This window comes from Meles meles, chromosome 7 (assembly GCF_922984935.1).
Source record: "Meles meles chromosome 7, mMelMel3.1 paternal haplotype, whole genome shotgun sequence".
NCBI classification, from domain to species: Eukaryota; Metazoa; Chordata; class Mammalia; order Carnivora; family Mustelidae; genus Meles; species Meles meles.
In genome coordinates, this window is record NC_060072.1 from 51,094,086 (window position 1) to 51,120,656 (window position 26,571).

Genomic DNA, 26,571 nt, shown 5'->3' on the forward strand with positions numbered 1-26,571 from the left:
TGCCATCCTTCGGTAGAAATTCTCTAGTTTTGAACCACAGTGCATTCTTCCTTTACCTTTATTCTAAGGTTGTTTGTAGGATTAAATGCCAGACCGTGAGAGGTGAAACCAGGGCAGTTGATTTAAGAAGTACAATACTTTAGAAAGTGACATCAATGTATGTAGAACTGTGGGGGCACAACACGCGGGGGGAGGGGCGCGACAAAATGACTTGCGAATGTCTCTCTCCGTGACCTGTTTTTGACCAAACTTTATTAAGCATTTAATGGAGTTATGACAAAGAGTAGGAACCAAAACACATGGGGATCACAGAGGCTGTTATGTTTATTGTGTAGAACAGACAGTGATAATCCACTAAAGAAATATTTTCAACAAGCAAGCGATTCAAAGTACAATCATAGACAGCAACTCTACATGAAGAACAAAGAGTAAAGTTAGAAGACACTCAGAGGAATGGGGAGAAAGTCAACTGCAGTTAAACGTCTTGATACTTTTCTCCTGCAAACATACCTAAACTTGCAGAAATGGTAGAAAAGTTAAATGTCCAGTCTTACTTAGCTGAGACCAACAACAGCAAAGAACAGTCCTATAAAATTTATCTCCCACAAAAATAAACTATATATATAAAAATTTTATGATGTTCTTACTGTTCCATTGGCCACAAGCTTTTTTTTTTTTTTTTTCAGTATGAAAAATGAGGTATACTGGGGCTTAAGAGGTAGTAGTGTGTTTTGATTGTACAACGTATAGAAAATAAAAGAGTAACTTCATCAGAGGTGAAAATCGCTCGGTGCTCCGAGTTTGGCCAATATGAGCAACTTGCTTCAGTTTTCTGAGGTGGCCAATGAGGTCTCGAAGGGGCCCAACCGAGGATATGGAATGGGACTTTTATTTTTACGAGCCACTGTTTCTTTACTTATTTCATGCACAGTTAACAGTAAGGTTGAGTTTTAATTCTCTCCATAGCTCCTTTGGTGATTCCCAACAGTGAGCCATCTGCCAGTCTCAGAGAGGTATATGGGCTCTGAAATGACCTCCCTGAAGCAGCTGGAAGAGAGATGATTATGAGTTTCATTTGGCTTCCGTACTGAAAGCCATACCGACCCAAGCCGTCATGAGAAGCTACCTCCTGGCCCAGTTGATAATACCATGTTAAAAAGTCAGCACACTCACTAGGAAAGAAAGCAATTAAAAAAAACAACAACTCTACGTAAGAAGCGTTTAAAATAAATCTGGTTGAGACATATTACAAAAATCACATTTGCGTAAAATACATGAAAATATCTGTCAAGCATATTCTAATAGTCGACGAATCTTAAAAACATATTTTTGATTGCATCATGCAAAAAGTTGAGCTGGTTGCATCACACCTAGAAAGATTCAAGTTTCTCTGAAGGTTGACTTTTATTTTATCTAGATCTTTGCAGGAAGTGTGTGAGAATGCGTTCCTTTCTAGCAAACATCTCTTACAAAAATAGTCTAGACTGGGGCTAGCGACAGTCTGAACGATTTCAGACAGTGACAAAAATGAAGGCTGCAAGTCATGAGTTCATTCCTTTTGAAGTCTGGAGGTAGGTCTTTGCAAGTCAATTAGTCCATTTCCTTAAACAACTCATTTTGAGGTACAAACTTGGAGAGTAAGATTTAAACAATACAGTCAAATTTTGTGTGCTGTGTGGTGTGACTGAGGAAAATTATCCTTAAGAACCTAGGAGCGACTTGGTTTAGAAAACAAAACGAAACAACAAACAATATTCAAGTTAATGTAGAAATCTAGCAGAGAAGCTGAAACAAGTATTTGTAAAATTTTAATTAAAAAAAAAATAGAAAAATACATAGCCATGCTGAAACACAGTAAGGAGACTGCTTCTTTTACTGTAATGAAGTGTACAAAAAGAACCACAGATGATTAACATCACCTATACCCATTATGTTTTTTTTTTCTTGCATTGCTTGTGTATAGCAGCATGTAATAAGTACTAGACTGTAAATTAATTGTAACATTCAGAGGTAGTATTGAGTAGTGGGGATATATTATTGCATCTCTGGCTAAAAGTGCAGTTTGAATGAAGAGACGGTGAACGGAAGCCAAAGTCAAGGACCTCAGTCAGCCATCCTATGTCAAAACGTATTACTTGAAGTAATACATACGCTTGATTTGAGGTAAGTGGTATTTAGGTCTTTCACGGAAACTGATACATAATGAAGAGAGGAGAGAGAGAGAGAGAGAGAGAGAGAGTGCTTTTTTTGTTTTTTAAATTGCAGTATAACTATAGCCAAAGAAATTTAGATTTCGCTCCTCCCACCTCATCATTCAGGTGAGTTCATCATGCTTTATTCTGCTGTACGTTCTCGTTAAATTACGGAGAGGATAATTTTGCTTGTCTAGGTTCCTTAAAGGCTTTGAAGGTAACAAGTGTGATTCCTTGCTAAATGGCATTTGGCTCTGTAGGAAGTAGGTTCTACCCGGATGAGTGTTTTCCTGAAAACGAGTGCCATGAGTACATTTCGTACTCCTGCTGATATGTGTGAGAGCCATCAATAGAGGAGTTGGCAATATTTGCTTGCTTACTTCCCTTTTTGAAAAATGTACATAACCTTTTCTGGTTCGTTAGCTGAGTGAAAGGATACATCAGCATTTCGTCTTATTTAGAAACGAAAGTTAAAAAAAAATCATCAAGTAAGTGTCTACGAGATTATACGAGAAAGAGAGAAGTAGTATCTAGTCCTATCTTTGGTGTTCTAAACAGAAGTTTCACTATGGCGAGCGGGTTGGGTGGTGAGGTGTACACAGTGTTGAACACCGCGCCTTTCCTTCGGGAATGCCCGACGTCACAAGCGTGACACTTTCTCATCTGTGTGCAGTGCAGTGATGGACTAAACCCGATTCAGAGTTTTTTCTCACCCACCCGCTCTTGCTTATCAGTTCGAAAAACTATTAGTAGGTTAAGAAAAAAGAAAACAGTAATTAAAAGTTGCATTGTTAAAACTGTGTCCCCTGTGTTTACAGCAGTTTTTCACTAAACCTGGGACTGTGAAGGGATTACAAAGAAGGTGATTAATATAGTCCTTTTTAAGGTTATGTGATTTCTCCCCCCCAACCCCCGCCCCGCCCCCCGCCCCCCCCTTCCCCACCCCAGATGAAAGTGGAAAGACCATGGCAATAGAGAGTAAGTGGTCACTGCAGTGTCTTCTCCCTTCAAAAGATCCAACTGCTGTTGAGGTAGAAATAGAATGTCGGCGTCCCCTAATCCTCTTCCGCGGACTCTTGTGAGGATGTCTCTTCAGTCTCCTCCTGGAACACACAGAGGGCACAACCGTTACACCGTGTGAGCCATTCTTACCAATGGTTCAGAGGTGACCTCTTTCCACAGCCCTATAATGGCTGGTTTCAGAATAGGATGTGGGTGACTGGCAAGCCCTCATTCCCAGGCCTTCTTAAACCGTAATTGAGGAATCAAGGTGTTGTTTTTTCCCAGAGCAGCCATGAGCTGCTGTTGACTTAGTGCTTGACATCATGGCGGCTGGTCAGCAAATTCAATTGTTTTGCAGTTCAGAGAATGTCAGGCTGACGGAAGCTTACTCACCAATTAGAGTAAAAAAGAAATAGATAGATTTTTCCCGACAGCATGCCGGCCATCAGTTTAAAAAACCAGGGCACCAGTAAGCAAAAAGTAAAGGGAAATCCTTTCTTGAGACACAAAGAAACCTGTTCTGAAGATACTACTAGTCAGAGTGGATACTCTCATGATGTTTGCTAGATGCTTATAGGCATGGTTGGTTACTGTTCCCATTTGATAGACAGGAAAGTCAAGGCACAGCAGGGAATGCACCCCAAGTTACAGAGGGAATAGGGCCAGGAATCGGGCTGAGGCAGACAGGCACAAGAACCCTTGTGAGACCACAAGGCCACCGCCTCGGTGCAGGGGCAGCAGATGCTGCCTGAAAGGGTGGTGAGAGCTGACTATTAACTTCCTTTCCAAACCAAGTTCCTGGTTCTCATATTTATTAAAGCACATTTTAAGACAATGAGCAAAGTTTGGCCTGCCGGCTGGATGTCAATACTAAATCCCCATCCACCAAACATTTAATGGTGCGCTGGCCAAGCAGAGAAAATCTAATATGTATGTTTTTGCAGGGCCTCCTCTTGGTATAAATCTAATTCTTCCTTCACTTTTTTTCTTTTTTTCCTGATTCCTTATGGCTCTGGAATTTGTTGGAGTTTCTGCAAGCTGGCTTGAGCCGCACGGTTCTCCTTCCCTTTGCTTATTTAACAAATGTGCAGTACCTTTCAGGACATGGGTGGTAAAGCGGAGACAATAAACATTTCTGATAAAAGTGTCGTTGGCGAGAGGATGATTTTTATCAAACACTGCATGTTGTCTCATAAGACGGCATGTGAAAAAGATCTGGGAGAAGAGGTAAACATTTACTCCTGCAGCCAGTGGAGCCCCTTTAAGAACGGCCAGCTTAAACAGCTTATAACAGTCTTCATACTTTAATAGATTTGATTTTCCACATGGCTTCATTTTGTCTGGGTGGCTAACTGACACAATTTATACCTCTCTTCCTTTCCCAGGTCACTACAGTACACCATTCAGTAAAGCATGCCTTAAAGCTTGTCTGCATTATATGACCAAACTTCCATTCATTAGTGTTTGAAACCCTTCAGCTGTGAAGAGCTCCTAAATGCTACCATGTGTGACGCTTTTGCGTAAGAGCAGCAAACAGGAGGGAAGAAACCCACACAAACGGGCACTCACACACTCACAGGAATGCAGGCTTGCACTGCCGCGTGCACACACACACACACACACACACACACATACGCGCACACTCACTCTCCCTCACACACTCTACCCTGGGCTTTAATGACAGACCCCTGCTTACTGCAAACCCCTTGCAAAAGGTTTCAAACATTCTCTTCCCCCAAAGACAGAAAAAAGCTGTAAATCCTGGGAATAAGCACACATACAAATGAATGGATTACAGCTTAAAAAATAGAATCACGGCAGCATCAGATCATGAGATTTCACACCGGTTTTGTTTAGTCTGCTTCGGGTTATGTGGGAAATGTGGAACGTAGGAAGCTACCTCCCCTCCGCTCCCACCCCCCACACGGAGGGCTCCACATATTTAAGCAGCAGGTTTATACCTCTTGATAGGCAACAAGCCATGACCCTGAGATTCTCTCCGGAGTCCTGGCCCCAAAGGAGGATGTAGCATGATCAAAGCCACAGAGGGACGGACGAGAGACATGCCAAGGTTCAGCTGCCCTATGACCTTGTCTTTTCACTTAATATTTAAATTCCAGAAAGTCACTAAGCTGTTCGGCAGATCCACTCTTCATCCCTCCCCCCCATGACTCACTTCTCATTATGACATGAACCAAGGTGTGAACTCAGGGTACGGCTCTGAAACAGACCACAGCATAAAGGCTGGCACGTAAATTGTATTCCTTCTTCTTATGGTTAACAAATTAACAGAGCTCGGTTCAAGCTGGAAAACCTTCTGGATTTCGCTGTAATTATTCCAATTTCTAACTGCCCAATTTCTCTATACTATCTGGAAACCAGAGTACTTCCAAATCCGGAAGGAAATAGAATTTTCAGGCCATGAACTTACAAAGACCTTGCAGTGGATGGAATGCGATCGGCTTTTCAAAACATTCCCAGAAACTTTGCTTGATTTGAGCTCTTGAAGCTCCCGAGATGTAAGTGGTTTATTTAAATCCCTTAGACACAACTCAGCTGAAAACGATGGTTCCTCATATTGTTTCCTTTACTTAACAGCTCTTAACACAACACGGATAGTTGTTTGACTAATGTATCTTTCTGCTGACCTTGAAATTCTTCTCCTAGTAGCCTCAGTACCGGGTATGTGGGATGTCAGAGGGTGGGAGCCTCAGTCTGTTAACTTTGGGAAGTAAGGTGGCTCTCACAATGCTCTGAATGATGGTTTTCTCAAAAGTCTAGTTACTGGAGTGTTCCCTCATCTTGGCATGGCCCCGACTGGCCACCTTCCAGGGGACAGCATGGCTGCCAAGCGGATGACGGTGGGGCGTGGGGCACTTCTCACCTCTGCAAACCTCTGTTCTCACCTTTTCAGTGACTTAACTTTCGCTACATATGTGGTTGCTGTAACAAAACTGTGGGTATAATTAAGAGAAAAAAATCTTCCCTGTCAGGAAAGACATGAACTTGGAAAACCCACCCTCAGAGGCCCTGAGTGTCATGGCTGACCAGACCTCACACGGGGCCCTTCTGTGGTGCAAAGTGTGGATGGAAACCAGTGACGTAAGGGAATAAGCAGCCGGCTCTGGCATCCCAAAGGAATTTTATTTCCATAGGAGAGTAGTTGGTTGGGACCCCTGAGATTCAATCCTCTTCAGTGACTGTGAAGACACCGCGATTCATTCTAGACGATGATTTCCACCTTGAGGTAGTTATTTAAATTCCTTCATGTTTGCAGCATGTGGCCAAAGGACCTTTGAGCTTGGGGAGTCCCCCAAGAGCAGCTCTGGGCAATAAGGACATGGAAACTCGATAGTCAAAGAGTTAGACACATCTCATTAGAAGCTAGTCTGCGAGGTGGGAAGGCAAACAGCCCCAGTCTGGTCAAGGAGGTGAACTGTTGGAATGGGGCTTCAGGAATGCAGGATAAAAGGATTTTTCCAAGTGCAAGTGCACAGTGACATTTTTATGGGCACCAGCCACCAAGAACTGAACACTGAACAGCTCCCAGCCATTCACGCAGCTACTTTACAAAGACAACTGGGGCTGCACCACATCGGGGCAAAACATGCGAGTGTTTTGGGCAGAAAACTTATGAGAAGGAAAGGAAAGTGGGCAGAGCTGGAGAGCTATATTTTTATTATGACTCCTGGAAAATTGCCCTCATTTTGCCTTAGTTTTTCTTTTCGTTCATGAAAAAAAGGAATTTAATAAATGTAACTCTTTCATTGCTTTTGTTAAGCTTGAACGAACGCGCCACTGAAACCCAGAAATACAGTTTGCACTTATCTCCATCCTGCATATGGCGTTTACCTTTGGGTGTACTTCCGCTCATGGACTCAAAAGGAGGAAGAAGACAGCCCAATATCCGGCCTTATCTTCTAATGCTTGAAGGAATTTTAAAACGTCTAAAGGGTCTAATCATAGATCTTAGCACACAGACACAAGTGCGGGTGTGTGCTGGAGGAAAGTTTAGTACTTAACGTGAGAGCCGAAGCTCTGGGTTTAATTTTCAGATGCAGACTAAACAGCGGGTTTGCAGTGGAAGGGAGGCCAGAGAATTCTAAATGGAACAGGGAAACGGAAATATTCTCCTTGAAAATTTTAGGGCTCGGGTCCCCACGATCCCCCTCTTTCTGCGTAGTAAGGAGTACAAAATCACAGAAGTCTACGTTGGCTTTAACAAATCCTTATTTTTTTCTCCTTGATGGCAAAGAATTCTGCAACTCCTTTATTACGAAATGCTGGCTAAAAATCCATTTGTAATTTCAGCTATCTTGCTAATAAACCTAGAAATACCTGATCATCTAGAAAGAGTCGTTATAGTCTCATGACAGATTCTTTTTGTCATCTTACTAATATTCGACTCCTTAAGGACTCAGAAGGACACATGTAAGAGTTTTTCACGTTCCTGAATATCTCCAGCCAGTCCCATCAGAACAGAAATAATGGACTCTGCCTCAGCAGAAAAGACCAGAAACGGATTTTTCAAGTTCCATCTGCAGCTAAGTGGCCCGTAAGACCACAGAGCTGTGTTTTTCTATTTCTCTGTCAGAGATTTTAATTTAAAATGGATTGAGGCTGTTTAACTTAATGGAAAGTGATTATTTCCTCCAACTAGGAAAACTTTACATCAGATTTTTTAAAAATATGGTAAATGGAACATATAAAAACCAGATATTCTGGCAAATGGAAGGTATTCTGGTGGAAATGCTAGGAGGGAAATATACTTTTTAACAGGAGACTTAAGAAGTTGGGATATTGAAGGCATTTTGTTCCCCGTCCTTTCTTTATTTTAACTTTATGTGTCTAGAATTACACAAGCGTCGGGACTACCTTGCATGTGTTACCATCAATTTAATAAAGCCAGTGTTGAGGTCTTTACTGAGGGGCATTTAAGGAAAGGTTGTTGATCCTGGAGGTCGCTGACCACCGACATCAACCCTCACATTAATGGCTTGTGTAACTCATGCCATATTTTCATTGCATCAGGACAGTAATGACAAAACCCACCTAACTGTCCAGCAGGGTATGAGGAAAAAAGGTGACCATCAAATGGGAAAATTTTGAAGAAAAAAAAAAAACCAGCCCCAAAACAGTTTAAGATCTTGTAAGATATAGTGTGGAATAATTATTGTTAATTATAGTTAGTCATTCTATCTTTATTTATTTAAACTGTGATTCAACGAGAGACGGCTGAGAAGGAAAATCTTAAATAACATCTCCAAAAGAAAACAAACAAGATGTCTTTGGTTTCTAAAATGCATTCTTGTTTTTCTCATCTTCACCCTTGATCAGGGTCCTGTCACTGAAAGTATCGTATACTGAGGTAACATTCAACCCCAGGATGCTATGGATTCCTTTCCTGGGGTGAAGGGATATTTACCAATATCTTGAGAAGAAAGTCACACTTCACAAATAGGGAAATCATTTCATATATAAACTAATTGCAAGTTTCAGGATCCTGTAAGTCACCATTTCTGAGGGCCATGAGCTCTATCGATTTTCCATGCCAGTTCTAATGCTTACTGAAGGAGCCTCATGTTTGAAAAACAGCTAAAGATGTAGCAAAAGGATTTTTGCATGAAGGAAGCATTTAGAAGAAGGAAATTTATTTCAGATCTCCAAAACTGTTGAGGAATATTCTTGTTTTTATATAGTTTTAATTTTTATTATTGCTATTATTATTGAGTGAGGGGGGAGAAAGAGAATCTTTTTTTTTTTAATATTTTATTTATTTATTTGACAGACAGAGATCACAAGGAGGCAGACAGGCAGGCAGAGAGAGAGAGAGAGAGGAGGAAGCAGGCTCCCTGCTGAGCAGAAAGCCCAATGTGGGACTCAATCCCAGGACCCTGAGATCATGAACCGAGCTGAAGGCAGAGGCTTAACCCACTGAGCCACCCATGAGCAGGGTCCATGCTCAGCACGGAGCCTAACGAGGGCTTGATCTCATGACCCTGAGATCATGACTTGATCCAAAGCCAGAAGTTTGTTGCTTACCCGACTGTGCCACCCAGGCGCCCCGGCAAAGTTTTTAAAAATGATTATGTCAGAGGGTGTTTAGTAGTTATACTCCAGATGTGTTTATTGGTGGCAGAGACAAACAGAAAATTTCTCTTGCTTTTCTATGTGTGTAAATTTTTGCATACCTGTTGTGTTTGTTGCCAGGGAAGAGAACATTTCTGGATTTTAATGAAATGTTTTTCACCGAACATTTTTCATTGTCCTGAATTAGGACTTCTGAATAAAATTAGGAAAATATCACTAATTGTAGTGACTCAACAAACAATTTCTCAGTATACATTCGAGTGTACAGCAAACACTTTCTGAATGTAAAGGAAGTGTCTTGGACAAAACAACATGTTGCTATTCAAACATTAAGGATATACATATATTTTTAGAAAGACCAGGTTTATAAAACCAGTTACTATTTATTCGTATTAATTTGGGTCAGCGTGTTTGGATAATGAGAAGAAAGTTTGCATATTGAATCAACAATTGATTTTTAATCAGCTCACCTCAAAGTGAAGAGGAAACTCAGGCAGACATTGCCATTTTCCTTTTTAGCCTGATCTATGGACTTCACCACATGGTTAAAAACGATCATATTTAAACAAGAACGACACACACAAAAACTTCCTACAGGAAATCTGGCAGGCCCAGAAACACTAAATTTTGCCCTGTGGAGGTTTATCTCCAAATTAAGTCATGTTCTTTTACTTCTGTAGAAGTTTATGTCATCTCTCTGAGACAGTCCCTGACAGGGGCTCACCTTGCCCATATTCCTTTATTACGAAGGTTAGCCAAACTAAGTACTTTGTACAGTTATGGCTAATAACCATTTTGATATGCTTCCTTGACCTACCTCTGTGCTATTATATCCCTGTGCGACTTTACTCTAAGGGTTAAACTTTGGTTCCTACTGTGCTAGGCTCTCCTTTTCCCTTGATCTCTGCAATGCCAGAGGTCAGAGGTTAAATCAAAAAGTATTTCCTATACAACAAAACAGTGCCACTCAGGCCGGGCTTTGATAGAATTCTTCATGTTTTGCCAGTTGGTACTGAACATTTACGGGCCCACAAAATGTTTTACCAGCTTGAAAGAGCATAAGTAGGAAAATAAATAAATCAGTACTCTTTTACGACTTCGGCAGCATAAATCACTGCGTTCCCTGAGTGAGTAGAAGAGTGACTATTTGCAAGTCTGATTTATTGGGAACTATTTACTGCATTGGCCAAAGTATCATTTAAAAGACGAGTGTTAGACTGAGAATACTCTCCCCTCTGTCTCCCTCCTCCTCTTTTCTTTGCGTGTCTAGACCAAGAGCTCCCAGTAAAAATGCCTCCTTTAAGAACAAGATGCTCACTGCAATTCATCAACTTGCTTGTCCCAAAATGAAATCTCTCATTTTGCTCCAAACAATGTTTAGGTTGTCTGAAATATAAACAACCTTAAAATGGCCCTTGAAGTCCCTGTAAAAACATTCAAGTTTTTTTTTTTTTTTTTTTTTTAAATAAGGCGCGGGGTTGGGGGTGGGTGCGGTGGGAATCCCATGATAACCAGGCTTCCCGAGATTTCTTTGCCCAGGTACACCACCCACGAAAGACGTTCCTTGCAGGTAAAAACTCTGCTTGGAAACAGAAAGCTTTGTTTCTACTCTTTCAGGAACAGAGAACTTTCCAAGCTTCTCACTGGGAAACTGAAAAGGAGCAGGTTTCTACCTGTCTGGATTGCTGGAGGTGGAGCTTGTCAGGGCAACAACCATGAGGAAACTGGTTTGAAAGTTAAGGAGAACCGTTAGGATTTTTAAAGCCAGTTTTCCCTTTGGATGGGACTCAGGTGAGGAAAAAAATACCTGAATTAAAGAGCAGGAGTCACTTGTGATCTCCGCTAAAAGCCTTAAAAGAAGGAAATCAAGAAACAGATAATCCAACCAACGAGCAAAACCTTTTTAGAAGTCTGCGATGGCATGAGATTTACTCTTATCAAAATAAAAACTTGAAGGGGCGCCTGGGTGGCTCTGTGGGTTGAGCCTCTGCCTTGGGCTCAGGTCATGATCTCAGGATCCTGGGTTCGAGCCCCGCATCAGACTCTGCTTGGCGGGGAGCCTGCTTCCCCCCTCTCTCCCCCTGTCTCTCTGTCTACTTGTGATCTCTGTCAAATAAATAAATAAAAATCTTAAAAATATATATTAAAAAAATAAAAATAAAAACTTGAAGAACAATGGTCTATCAATAATAACAAGAACTGGATACCCTTACGGTGTTATCTTATAAAAACAACAATGACAATAAATTCTACCACCATTTCCTACTAAAGTTAAGGACATGATCCACGTGGTTGAGAAGTCAACTGCTTCAAATTGCTAAAAAACGGACATATTAGCTAATTTCTAATTATTGCTTAATTTGTCATTTTAAATAAAAACAGAGCAGAGTTCCCCCGTAAACTGTGTTTCCACTGCTTTTGTAATTTAAAAAATCACTGTGACTACTGCAGATTTTTCTCTTTAGATTCTTAAGAGACCATTAACTTTCCTGTGAGGATGTGGGACACACTTGAGGTCTCTCCCTGTTGGCACCCGGAGGGCTTTATAAATACCGACCCCTGCAGTAAGACTTCCCTTAAACTTTTATTCTTTTCTGGACACGTGTATTTACATACATAAACAGATATCAAGATTTTGAAACTTAAAATTCTGGACTTGTCTCCTCAGAATGAATTTTGCTGCTTTGTGTTCCAGTTTCAAGAAATGGCATTCTTCAAGCTCTGGGGAGCTTTCAGAATTTGATGGCTTTAGGATATTTTACAATGGAGCCTTTGTAATTCCATATAAATGTGACATACATACAAGAAAAGTGATTCTGACTGCTTTAGTCCTAATGAGAGGATGTAGCAATTACTGTAACATTTCCCCCTTAGTTAAAACAATCCTCACTTTTAAAAAGTGCAATGAAAACACCAAAGGGTCAAAAAGATAGTAGTTTTGAACTAAAGCGAGTTCTAGGATTTTTGAGGGTATTCATTTCTGGGAATGAAAAACCCAGCCTCCAAAAATAAGTCGGGATACAGCAATATGCTCTGGAATTTATATTATTTTGAATCTTTCCAAGTTTTCTTTTGGAGCAAGGGGGTGTGTTACTATCCCAGTACACAGATGGGTAAATAGGGATCAGAGAGATTAATTCACTCAGTGATGGGGCCAAAAAGCAAAACCTAGGTCTCTTTACACAGTGCTGAGCCCTTTTCTTTAGAGGTAAAATATTTAATTGTATTAAAATTTTTACCGCCTCAAAACAGGGTCTGCACGGAGCCCCTCAAAGTACTGTTGGTGAAGAGAGGATATGAGCCTGAGTTAATCCAGACTGCCACATGGAAAAGCCATCTGGGAGGGTATTTTGAAATAAACAGATGGAAAAGGAAGAGATCCTTTTGAATGTAGTGTTAAATTTACATTATCCTCCGTGAACTTCCACGTAGCCCCCATGTTTATATAATTCATCACTGTATCCTTAGACAATATAGATTAGGACCCCAGTGAGCTCACATTCTTTAAAAAAAAAAAAAAAAAAGGAAAAGAAAAAAAACTCACAAAAAAACCCCCCTCTGAACTCTTCCCCTGGAGGGCCTATCTGGAGCAGAGTTTGTAAGACAGCCCGACGGATCAGTGAAGACCAACCCAATTCATCTGTGCCTTCTTTGAGAGTCCTGATTTTCTTGGGAAAGAATTTAGGATTTCTTGGTCTATTAATGACCAAATTGCCATCAGTTTTGCCCACATTGATAATCTCCACCTATGATTTATTTGTATCTGCCTCTCTGCTTTTGAATCGGCCCCTCATTTCATGGATAAGTGGCTGGGGGGCTCATCTGTTGAGTGGCCCACTCTTGCCTTCAGCTCAGGTCATGGTCTCAGGATCCCAGGATGGAGCCCCACATTGTGGGGGGGGGGGGTCCCTGCTCAGCGGGGAGTCTGCTTGGAATTATCTCTCCCTTTGCCCCTCCCCCTGCTCACATGCACACACACTCTCTTTCTCCCTCAAATAAGTAAGTAAATCTTCAAAAAAAAAAAAAAAAAGTCTTTCAGGAATTATCCCCTTAAGTAACACATGGCATTCCACTCATCCATCTGTATTCCCTCTGTGCCTCATATACATTGGCATTCTGTGGTCATTTGTTCAACAAATGTTTAAACGTCTTCTCATGTGTGTTCACTGAGTATCTTCTTCACCCCTGCTGGCTACGCATTAGAATCACTTGGGGAGCTCATAAAAAATAATGATGCTTGGGTCTTTAGATCAAACAATCAGAATCACTGAAGGGTGGGGTCAGTGGTGTGTAGGTAAACTTGCTCGCCAGGAAAAAAAAGGTCCTGATTCGTAGTAGTTGTCAGTTTCCATGGGGTAAATACTCACACCATAGTAGATTTTAAGCTACGTCCCTGACTTCACCAAACATACAATCTGAAAGAGATGCTTACAACTGGCTCACATGGGCTAACTACACACACACACACATACACACACACCTCATATTGAAATATATATAATAGCCACAAATATATATATAATTTTATATATTTATGTAAATGGACATATTAAATATACAATATATATACAATCTCTAGGTTATTCCAATATGCAGCCAACATTAAGAACCTCTTAGCTAGATTACACATTTCTCAGATGCAATAGCTGTTTTTGTTTCCTTTACCTTCCCTACAACACCAAGAACAGAGAGAGAATCAATGTCATTAACAGATCACAGGTTATTAATCTATTGTTCGTAGCCAGTGATGCAACACTGAACGCTGTAGTATCCTTTTGCCCAAATGGACTGACTTTTAAATTTACTTCCTCTTGAAGTTCTTACTGATGAAGGATGAGAGGCTAAATATATTTGGAATCGGCTACTTAAAATGTTTTTATTTATATTTTTTTCTGTTAAATATTGTTTACAAGCACTCAGACACTGGTATTTATTTTTAGTACTTCCTACCACTCTTGGCTTTTATGGGGACAGCCGTGAGAATTCTTTTTTCATGTTAACTCTGCTTTTACTCTACTTAAAACACACATGTAATTTTTGACACATTTTTCCTATATGCTTACATGTGTTTAGAAGATTCAATTTTCTTTCAAGCAGCATTTGTAAAGAATACTAGACACATTAAAACTGCTTAGATGGTCTTTCCCAGGCAAGGCACCATTGTCCCAAGAGGACAGGGTGCAAAGTACATTTTAAGAGACCTCCAAGGAAAAGATCCCATGGATATTTAAAAATATATGAAGGAGCTCTACAAAGAACAGAACTTGGTAACCCATGGTACTGGGTAACAACTTACTTCAGCAGGTTCTGTATGATACATTCAGATTTCCGGGGTATCTTTTTTTTTTTTTTTTTAGATTTTATTTATTTATTTGACAGAGAGAAATCACAAGAGAGGCAGGCAGAGAGAGAGGAAGGGAAGCAGGCTCTCCGCTGAGCAGAGAGCCCGATGCGGGACTCGATTCCAGGACCCCGAGATCATGACCTGAGCTGAAGGCAGCGGCTTAACCCACTGAGCCACCCAGGCGCCCCTCCGGGGTATCTTTTTAAAAAAGATTTATTTATTTATTTTAGCAGGGGAGGGGCAGAGGGACAGAGACTCTCAAGCAGACTCTGAGCTGAGTGTGGAGCCCAACACGGGCCCGGGGCTCGATTCCATGACCCTCAGACCACCCTCAGACCATGACCCTGAGATCATGACCCAAGTGGAAACCAAGAGTCAGAGGCTCAACTGACTGTGCCACCAAGGTGCACCCCTCCTGGATATCTCTTTAAACCCAGAAGTGGAGAACAGTGGGGATACTCTGAAATTTTAATAAGAAATCAAATACTTGGCAATCATGGTTAGTTCATTCTTCAGAGTTTTTTCCCTTCAAGATAAACTTCCTCAATAAATATGATTCTTAAGTTTCTATGTATGGATTATATTTAGGACAAGGAACACTAGGCATAAAGAATAAAAGAAGTAAAATTGGTTCTTAATTTTGATGTCACCAAAACTTCAGAAAATGTGATTCAGCCAATGAGGCAGAACATGAGGGCTCATCAATCTGCAAAATTGGGACCCCTTAATTTCCCAGTTCCCAGCCTTCTTTGGGGGTGTTTTGGGATTATCAAAGGTTATAGAATAATGCAATAAACAGATCGTGTTCCTGTCATAAATCACAATAAATTTTTCAGCTAATAAGTTCTGTATCAAGTCAATGGGGAATATGGATAGATAGAAAGAAAGGACAAAATTTGATGTTTAGAGTTGGTGAAACACATGATAAGATTATTAAATATTTGTTTTATATGAGGAACAGAAATTAAAATTTTACTTTTAAAACTATTTCTATTTACTTTGTATACTTCAGGACTTGATTGTCTAGGCTTTTTTTTTTAAGATTTTATTTTTAAGTAATCTCCACATCCAACGTCATGAGGCTTGAATTTAAAACCTGGAGATCAAGAGTCCCATGCACTAGGAACCGAGCTAGCCAGGCAGTTTTTAATGACACAATCTCAGACTATGTATTCCTGGCTTTGTCTGAAGGACACAACAAATTTGCAAGAATACTGTAATGCCTACATAATCAAAACTAGAAAAATTCTAATTCGAGATTTAATTTGCGGTCATATCTTTTTCATGGAAGGAAAAATCATAATGACCATCTCTTACCTGAGCAGGCTTCTTCTGAACGACTTGTTGTGGCTAAGGAAGAAACAAACAAAAAGAACTGTTATATTTTAAAAGAACACATACATAATGAAAATAATCAAGTATACATGTTTTAAATATAGACACTTGCTGCAAACTAGAGACAAAATATTGGTTCTAAAATTGGATTCACGGGGCGCCTGGGTGGCTCAGTGGGTTAAGCCTCTGCCTTCGGCTCAGGTCATGGTCTCAGGGTCCTGGGATTGAGCCTGGCATCGGGCTCTCTGCTCAGCAGGGAGCCTGCTTCCTCCTCCCTCTCTGCCTGCCTGTCTGCCTACTTGTGATCTCTGTCTGTCAAATAAATAAATAAATAAATAAATCTATCTTTAAAAAAAAAAATTGGATTCACTGGAGAAGTGAAAGGAGCTATTTTGTTCAAAAACACTCACCTTTCTTGAGGTACAATTTACATATTATAAAATTCACTGATAAGGTATATAATCCAAAGTTTTAAAAAAGATTTTATTTATTTATTTATTTATTTGCCAGAAAGAAGACAGTAGAGAGAGAGAGCATGCACAAGTGAGGGAGGGCAGCAGAGGGAGAGGGAGAAGAAGGTTCTCCACTGAGCAGTGAACCTGATACAGGGCTCAATCCCAGGACCCTGGGATCATGACCTGAGCCCAAGGCAGATGGTTAATTACAGAGCCACCCAAGCACCCCTAATTCAAAGTTTTAGTATATTCAGAGAGTTCTAAAGTCACCATCACGATCTAGTTTTAGAACACTTTCACCTCCTCTCAAAAAAGCCCCATACCCATTATCAGCAGCTCCCCACTCCCTCCTACCTTCCTGGTTACCCTCCAATCCTAACCAACCACTCAGCTTTCCGTCTATATCAATTTGTCTGTTCTGGACATTTCAGGTAAATGGAATCCTATAATACGTTGTCTTTCGTGTCTGGCTTCTCTTATTTGGCACCACATTTTCATCCTGGTCGTAGCTCCCATCCCCACTTCATTTCTCTTTACGACTGAATAACATTCCATTTATGGATATACATTTTGTTTATCCACCTGCCAGGCGATGGACATTTGGGTTTTTTTTTCCCCCACCATTTGCTATCATGAATAACCCCATGAATATTTATATATGTTTTAGTAGAGACATGTTTTCATTTTGCTTGGGTATAGATAGCTTGGAGTGAATTTCTGGGTCATACAGGTAACTCTATGTTAAGCTTTTTAAGGAGTTGCCAGGTCTTCTAAGCAGCTGCACCATTTTACATTTCCACCTGCAATGTATGAGGGTCTCAATTTCTCCATATACTTGTTAACACTTGTTACTGCCTGCCTTTTTAATTATGAACATCTACTGGGTGTGAAGTTCAACGTCACTGTGGTTTTGAGTTGATGTTCCCTAATGAGAAATGATGTTGAACATCTTTTCATGTGTTTATTTGCAATTTGTAAATCTTTACAGAAATGTTTGCCCATATTAAAGTTTGTGTTTTCATTATTAAGTTGTATGAGTTCTTGCTATGCTCTGGATGTGAGTGTCATTAGAATGTGATTTTCAAATGTCTTCTTCCATTCTGTGGGTCTATTCACTTTCTTGATAGTTTCATTTGCAGACTATTTTGTTATACCTACATTCATAGCTCCTAAATTATGTATGTAGCACATAATTTTCTTATCTGAGGGAAAGCTTTTCTACCTAGTCTAAATTAATTTTTAAAAGATTTTATTTATTTATTTGACACAGAGAGAGATGATCACAAGTAGGGACAGAGGCCGGCAGAGAGAGGGGGGGAAGCAGGCTCCCTGCGGAGCAGAGCCCAACACTGGCCTCGATCCCAGGACCGTGAGACCATGACCTGAGCTGAAGGCAGAGGCTTAACCCTCTGAACCACCCAGACGCCCCTAGCCTAATTTAATTTTCCTACAATGATAATATTCGAAAGATATTTAAGTTACTCTTGCTTAATATAAGAGTAGGAGCTGAGGCCCGAGCCTTCTGATGGATTGCTTCCAGTACTCACTCTCAAGTCTAAACAGGAGCCTTACTTCTTCCATCTACACATCACTAGGACTTGCAAACACTACCGTGCCACTGTGAGGTGGATTGTGACACAGCTTTGAGGCACAAGTGAAAAAAATAAAATCACTACAGTTCTCCGAAAGAAGTTGGGGCAAATTCACCATATCACGGGGCGTAGAGTTCCTATTCATTTTCCTTCCTTTCAGAATTTCTATGATGGTATGATGGTCCTATTGCTGACGTATTAAACATGCTGGGGGACCTGGGTCACTCAGTCAATTAAGCATCTGCCTTTGGTTCAGGTCATGATTCCAGGGTCGGGAGATTGGACCTGGATCGGGCTCCCTGCTCAGCGGGGAGTCTGCTTCTCTTTCTCCCACTCCCCCTGCTCATGCTCACTCTCTCTGAAATAAATCTATCTTAAAAAAAAAAAATGTTAGATAAAAGTCATCAGAGCTTTTTTTTTTTTTAGATGAACAAGATAAAAACTTTTTAAAACGACAAAATGCTTTTGTTCACTGAAAAAAAGCTCTTCCCTTTGACTTTAAATCACAGGGGAGATGACATCATAAAAGCCCAGATTGCGAGATGATATTTTCTCCAGGTGGTCCTGAACCAAGGATGATGAGGACTTCTTGCCTCTTAGGATTCAAAAGTGTGTGCTTGAGAGAGTATTCATTTCAAAAGAGTCATTTGTAAGGACAGACCATTTTCTTCCTTCTCTTTCTTCCTGCCGATGACACCTGTACACATGTTTACTCCCAAACCGTTTCAAATCCCCACACATTCTTGCAGGCTGACTGGTTTCTACTGCCCAGAAGTTCCCCTCCTCTTTTGGCTGAGGATCCCGCGTTCATGGGACTCCTGCACACTGCGGGGCTCAATGAAATCCTCTGAAAGGGCTGCCAGCTCACCCGATTTTCCATGAATTAGGTCCTGACACTTCAATGAGGGGAAAGACAATGTCTGAACCTCAGCCAGCCCTGGCTCCCGGCCTAGTCCGTGTCACAGAACTCCTACCAGCTGCCTTCCACACAGCACTTCATACTTCTCAGACCACCAAACAAACAGACCCTTGAATGCTCTCAGGGCTGGTTGGGAAGAAGGCTGCCAGGATGTTTTCCCAGCCTCTGGTACCCGGTGGCTCCAGACGGTGCCGAGCAAGTTTTTTGTTGTTGTTATTTTGTTTTGTTTTTATTTTTATGAATGGCTTTGGGAGAAAATGCCGACGGAAGCGTAATACTACAGCCATTCATAAAAAGGGAAAGGAAACAAACTCTAGTCTGGAAATCTTCTGGGACACCAAACTTGCGGTCATGAGTTTCTTATCTTCCTCGGGGCATCTCCTAGCTTAGGACTAAGTGTTAACACCTAGAAACCAGTTGCCTCTTAGGATTCTTGTCGTCAAGAACATGGTTGGCCACTTCACCTCTAGAAGAAGAACTGAAAGGTAGCAACTCTGCCTATGAATCGTTAGCGTGGTTGGCAGTCCGTTTCCCTGCATCTTAATACATGAGTCATATTTTATACGAGCGTTTACTATATAAAAGCTAAAATCCTTGTTCTTTTAGCAGCTCCCGTCCCTTTGTGACCAGGATGGCCAATGCCTTATTATTTCCTTTTTTTTTTTTTTAAACAGGGAAACCAAGGCATAGGGAATTGAAATCACCTCCCCTAAGATCATTTTCTAAAACTCAAACAACTCGAGTCTTCTACTACTTTTAATTGCCTGTATAATGCTCCAAGGAAACCCATTTTCTTCCTTTACCTAACCCCACTGCCCCAAGTCAATTCAAATCCAGATCCGATTCAGGAGGACCGTGGCTTTGATTTCCACTCCAGTTTCACCTTCTTCTCTGGGATCTCAGGATTCCCCGTTGTCACTACGGCCAGAGGAAGCCCTTGGCTTCCTGAACAGGGACCAGTTCTGGTTTACGAGGCTGCTGGTGACAGATGAATGCCAGAGGACACAAGTTAGGTCCCACAGGTCCAGCTGATCTCCTCTCTCCCTCTGGGAGATTCTTCCTTCGTTACCAGCTGTGGAGGCTCTGAAGAAGTCCACCTTAAAGGTGTGGATTTCATGATGACTGTGTTATTGAGCAAGTCGCCAAATCCTCTAACTTGCTTACTTAGAGGATTCTGATGACTCTGTTTCTACTAAGTCTGTGCACATGGTAAGTTCATACACTTTAGGCACCTTGTCGACTTGGCATGCAAACTCTTAGCTCACTGAAATTTTGAGTTCCTTATGTTAAGACAGAGTTAAAATTTTCAAAAAGCTTGTCATGCAAATCTCTCACTCAGTTGTTGGATTTCAACATCTCAGACATACTAGGTAAAAGAGGGCATTCCAGCCAGAATGAAATAACATCACCATCCACATCAAAGGACTCTGAAGTTCAAGTGATTTGGGTTAATAAAATGTTAAAATAAGAGCGTGAGAACTAAAAAGAACCCATCAGTAGAACGTATCACGGAAAGATTCAGGAAAGCCCTTTCTAACCACACGGACTTCAAAGTGTGGTTCTCTGCATATTCATCCTTACACTGGACAAGTCAGCCAAATTCAAAGTACAATCTTTCTGCTAATAAATATTGTTAAAGTTTGTACAGAGTGTAGGGTATAGCAGGCTAAGAAGGTGCAAGGGACACAAAAAAGCAAAGCATATACTTTTTGAGTTCTGAGATCCTACAGTGAACCAGTATTTCTCCAAACAAAAGGAAAATAGTGATTGAATTTTTAATGTCCACAGAGTATTTTGGTTTTGAAGATTTTGTAGAAGGGCACTTGTGTAGGAAATGGCCTGCTACACCATCTATTTCAGAATACTTAAGGGGTTCCCCAGGCCTCCTGAGAATCCAACCTATGGTTCCACGGAGTCTAGGTATTTAAAGCTGATACTTAGACAGCTAAGCCACCCTTCTGATAGGCATTGAAAGAAAATCCTCCATAACAAAGGGCCTAGACATTAGTAGCTCATTTTTAGTACTAATCTAAACAGTAAATGAAATGAGGCTGGAATTGGGTTTACCAACTTCATTTTGAAAAAAATGAAGTACAATGTGCTGTAAAATAAGGAAGATCATTATGTAAAGACTCTTAAGTTGACCTCTGAAAGAAAATAGCCCTTCATTCGGATCTCTGTACAGATGGGTCTTTTGGTTTCACGTAAGCAGCAGATTTTTAATCTAATTATATCTTTTGTTTTGCCAGCCACTGGGAGGTGGTTTTGTCCACTTTGCTTTGAAATCCTAAGACCGTTGTTCAATCAAGAGGTACTTCTGTTCCTTAGCACAATCTTTTCTTCATGTAGATTGTTTTTCATTCTCACAGTAGTACAGAGTAAGACAGATCCCCTAGTTATTTACTAAAAAAAGGATTTTAAAACCCTCGTCTCTTCTGTGAGACACGAAAGTCCCCTTCAGTGTAACTCTCTTAAAGGGAGAGTTACACTGAAGGGGACTTTCGTGTCTCACACTGAAGGGGACTCTCTTAAAGGGAGAGTTACACTGAAGGGGATTTTAACGTCTCCCCAAATAACATCTCACAGATAAGCCCAGCTATTTCAAATTTTAAACTAAATATGGGATCATATTAAAAACATTTGCCAAACATGTTGTTTTTAGACTTCCAGAGAGTCCTTTATGCCTAAGTCAGCTCGTTGAAAAAGTGGGTCTTATGATTGCAATTTTAACCACATGAGGTCAATCACCTTCGTATTTTGCCTGAATGGACTGAAGAATGTATCCCTACCATTTGGAGAAAATGTCATTAAATAAATTGACCGATTGCTCAATTACCTCAACTGCTTTCTGGACTAAATTAATTGGTTATTTGTAGTAAAAAACATCAACCAAGTTCAATAAGTAGACACAGCCCAGATTCTACACAAGTAATTGTCCAGTTTCTACATCAACACTTCAAACCTGGTCATGAACCATGAAGGCCCGTTCACGTCATCTGGTGTATAGACTTATGGGAGGTTTTTTTGACTTCTGTTTTGAACAATACCCCTTTTCACCCTTTGTCCAAAATACTTTAAAGGAAAAAAAAAAAAAAAGAGCTCTCTTTCTGTATATAACCATTCGTCAAGATTTATTTTCATTCATGTACTGAGAAAATATGCCTTTCACCCTTTAAAATTTCACAGTTCTATTTTGAATGTATTTTCTTTGAATATGACATGAACTGAACTGGAGGGAGATTACCATCATCAAGAATGAAAATTCTTCCTTGCCTTTCATGAAATGAGGTAATCAACACACTTGTTCATGACCCTCTGGTTTACAGTTTTAAAGCTTCAATATTCCAGAAGTCGAGATTTATATGGGGGTTCCTTTAACAAAATGAGCACATTCTACAGGTTTTGAACAAGTTTTTAAAAAGGGTAAGAAACTTTCCCCTTTTACAAATCAGATCTTCAGTGGAATCCCCCAACAGAAAGCAGACAAACGTTACTTCTGACAGGAATGTCAGTGCCTCATTCATCTGACTTCCACTGCAACCCATTCCCTGCCCTATAAGGATGCCCCTGGGTCCTTCAATGGAACACTTGAGCTCCAGGGAAGGTCACGTAAAGGTCTCTGATCTTTAAGTGCAAATCCTGCATCAGACCTGTATCGCCAGGATGGGTGGAGGCAAAGCATCCTCCTTCCCTCAGCAGGACTTACACTGTTGATTGAACCTTATGAACTTGCACATGTGTTGGCCAAGCCCAGAAGACAGCAACAATAGGTTGCTAACATAGGTTAGCCTGATGGAATCAGGGTAAGGGGACCATTCTCCTTATAATTTCTGCAAGTCGTCATTAGGCTTTGATAGCCTATATGCCCTACAGATTTTTATACTGTCTGTGCACCTAGATCTTGCACTCAATTTCCCATGCCACCCCACCCTGACACTTATTTTGCCAAAGTACTCCCGATTCTGTAGGGAAAGAAGGGATTTGATTATACCAGGTGTGATGTTCCAGTTTTCTTGTTTATTCTGCAGCTTTTCTTCCAGTACACCATGGCTGGCTTTGTGATCATCTACCTGACCGCTTCTCATACACAGACAGGAACTTCTGCACTTTACGTCTTCACTGAAATGGAATGGCTGGAATAATTTGTATATAACAATTCTTGGTGGCTACCCAGGAAAGCTCTAAAAGGAAAAATGGAACTTCTAATTTAATTTAAAATGGTCAGCTCTCAGTTACTGACACCAGCATAGGGGAGTGAAGTTCAGGGTACTCTCTAACACCAAGTGGTCCAAAATTATTTTATTTACTTACGATTTTTTTTTTTTTTTGTAATTAGATAGGAACATGGTGTGTCTAAAGTTTGAAGAATTTGTTTCAGATCAAATGCTGCAATAGTGTGAGGAGAAGACTTGGCTATAGCTATACAAATCCCATCTCTGTTGCATACAACACTTTTCTTGGGCTGGCAGTCTTGTTTTCATGGTTTCCTCACTTGAGAATGATCCTGCCCCCTAGTGGTGGGAGGCCTTGGTAAAGAGAAACCATCTACCATAACTGGCTGGTGGCAATCTTCCTCCAGCTTAGAAAAAGCTTGAGTTAGGTCGTAACTTCTATTTCTTGTGCCTCCTGTGTGCAGTTAGAGATGACTGTGCAATGTGCGTACACATGTAGCCCGGATGGTTACAATTTGACAGTAACATCTGGCTCTTATAGTGCAAAGGAGATTTTGTACAAAGTCTCCTAAGAAGTGATAAATCTATAGGGAGTTTTGGCAAAATGTCTGGAATTTCTGCTTGGTATTGGGGGGAAGGGAAGGTGTTCTTTTTTTTTTTTTTTTACTCTACTTGGCTTTACTCTTAGACTTCCATGGAAAAGAAAAAAGTAACCATCATTTTAAAAGTATTTGTAGGATTATTGTAGCAAAGTGTCCTCACTACTGCTGGGCTCATTTCATCTGTTCAAGGATGAGGATAGTCACAACCTGGTCTAGTTAGTGTTTATCAGTGTCAGCCTGGGTGTGTACCTTAACATGCCACAGCACTTCTCATGAAAACCGATTTGGGAGCCAGTACTTTGGAGTCCTTCCCTCTGGAGCCTTCCAGACACCTTTCAGAATCGAGGGCAAAGATCAACAAGGGTTAAAACTTTCAGTGTCCTGATTAGTTTCGAAAGCCAAACTTCTATACTCTGATGAAGTTACTCATTGGCTCATCAGATTCTAATTTATATTTGATAAACTATAAATCAGAGGGGGACTGGGTGTACAAAATAAATAAGAAATGTCTCCTGGCCTCAGGAAGCCTAGAGTCTGATGGGGGGGGGGATGTACAAGAAAATAGATATTAAATACAATGTGCAATTTTAGATTATTTTTTTCTATGTGCAATGTAATCTCTTATGTTCAATGTAATTTTAAGTGTAGAGAGACACGGCCATGAACAGTTTCCCTTTAATAAAGATAACATGATTTTTCCCCCTCTAATCGGGAAAATGACAAAGTAGAGATAGAAGAAAAAGAGATGTAAAGAAATTTGAAGACTTGTTGTAGAAGAAAAGTATCACTTCTTTCCTATCACACGCACAAAAAATACAGATAAGAAATATTTCTCTGTTTTCACTTAAAGATTATAATTAAGCTTAAAAAACAAAACAAAACAAAAAAAGATGCAGTATGGAGGTAATGTTAAAACTGGTTAGTTTTAAAATGATATTTTGGTGTGCTCTTGAGTTACAGAATTTAAGAGGCATTTTTATTTCATAGAAGATGACAGGGTTTGGGGATATGAGGCATTCTGAAGTGAACAGTCACACACAGGTGGGGTAAAGGAAGACAAGGTCTCATGAACTGACTTTTCACCTCAGTTTTTACGATTCTCCAAGATTTAGGCGCAAAATTCACCTGTAGGCCAACATTTCACCTGACTGAAAATGGTGAAATTAGTGTTACTTCATAGAAAAAGAATTAATCTGTCTCAGTATGATTTCTTTATTCTATAAGTTTTTAAACAGAAACACTATGTATTTTTCTAAGGTTCATTATTTATCTATTCTCTTTACATATTTCTTTTTCTCTCCACATAACCATTCATGTAGCTAGTTCACTCTGCATATACAAACAGTTAACGGCACCAAAGTGAAATGAATAGATGTGTGCAATACCATGCTGCTGGGTTTCAGCAAATCACTTATGCATGGATGCTGTGGGCTAAGCTCATTCTTCAGCTAATGTCAGCTTTAGCCAGATAGAAAGACTAATTAATGTTCAATACATTAATACATTATTGTATCAACATCATAGTGGGTTGAGTTTTATTCTTTATTCTTTTATTCTTTTATTTTATTTTATTCTTTTATTCTTTTATTCTTTATTCTTATTTTCTCCTCTCTGATTTACAACTACTCCATGATAGGAAAAAAAAAAAAAAGAAAAGAAAAGAAAAGAAAGGAAGAAAAAGAAAAAGAAAAAGAAAAAAAGGTGCCCCCACATAGCACATCAGGACACTGAGAGATCCACTGGACCACAGTGTACACATACACATATACACAATACATTAATTAAGACATCTATGTGATAATGGAAATTAAATTATGTATTATTAAAGATGAGCGATGATTAATACTCCAAGTTTGTTGGTTACATACCTGAAAGTCCATTTAAGATATAATGTCTTCTTAACATTTGAATGATTCTTTAGGTAGTTGTTATATGAAATTGTATTTGAACTTGAACCACTTATAACCAATTTTTCACATAACATTTATATTTTTTCTTGTGTGGTCGGCCAATTGCTCATGATAGAAATAATGTGATTTTTAAAAAAAGCATTTATTTATTTATTTATTTGAGAGAGAGAGTGAGAGAGCACAAGCAGGGGTAGGGGCAAAGAAGAGGGAGAAGCAGGCTCCCTGCTGAGCAGAGACTCCTCCCCAATGTGGGGCTAGATCCCAGGACCCTGGTATCATGACCTGAGCTGAAGGCTGATGCTTAACTGACTGAACCACCCAGGCACCCCAGAAATAATGTGATTTTTAAAGTCGTTCTAATTATTTTCATTTTGATGAAAGAGATTTAGAATTAGTACTTAGAAAATTTCTTTGGGACATCAACATCATAGTGGGTTGAGTTTTATTCTTTATTCTTATTTTCTCCTCTCTGATTTACAACTACTCCATAATAGGAAAAAAAAAGAAAAGAAAAGAAAAGAAAAGAAAGGAAGAAAAAGAAAAAGAAAAAGAAAAAAAGGTGCCCCCACATAGCACATCAGGACACTGAGAGATCCACTGGACCACAGAGGAGGTGTCAGAGTCAGGGAAATGGCAGCGGAGCCCACAGGTAACAGAGACAGGGTGGCAGCTGGCCAGCAATGAGCCAGCACAACCTTTTTGTCAAAGGAGGTGGTAGGTGAAGGCAGTGAATGAGGGTCTGCCTGGTCATGCCCTGCAGCTGGAGAAACCCTTGCTCTCTCTGAGAAGAGATGGCAGTGACTGGGGCTGTGTGGGGGAAAAGAAGGGGAAGGGAAGTAGGCAAAGAGAACTGAAGGAAAGCTTTCCTGCCATCTGCCTCAGGAGTCAAGAGGACAGCTCATTGGCCACTGCGACCCTTCCCACTTAAGAATACCCCTACCAGGCAGTAGGCACACCC

At 40.3% G+C, this 26,571-nt stretch overlaps 1 protein-coding gene across 1 annotated transcript in view; it reads right to left on the minus strand.

Annotated features, from left to right (window-relative positions):
• Positions 1 to 250: 250 nt before the first annotated feature.
• HMGA2 (high mobility group AT-hook 2) overlaps positions 251 to 26,571 on the minus strand; it is a 142,188-nt gene continuing 115,867 nt past the window's right edge. Inside the window, exons 4-5 of the mRNA XM_046010787.1 lie at positions 15,946 to 15,978; positions 251 to 3,295 (exon numbers count right to left, since the gene is read on the minus strand). Coding sequence (XP_045866743.1) covers positions 3,248 to 3,295; positions 15,946 to 15,978 — 81 coding nt within the window. The 3' untranslated portion in view covers positions 251 to 3,247. The remainder of the gene's footprint in view (positions 3,296 to 15,945; positions 15,979 to 26,571) is intronic.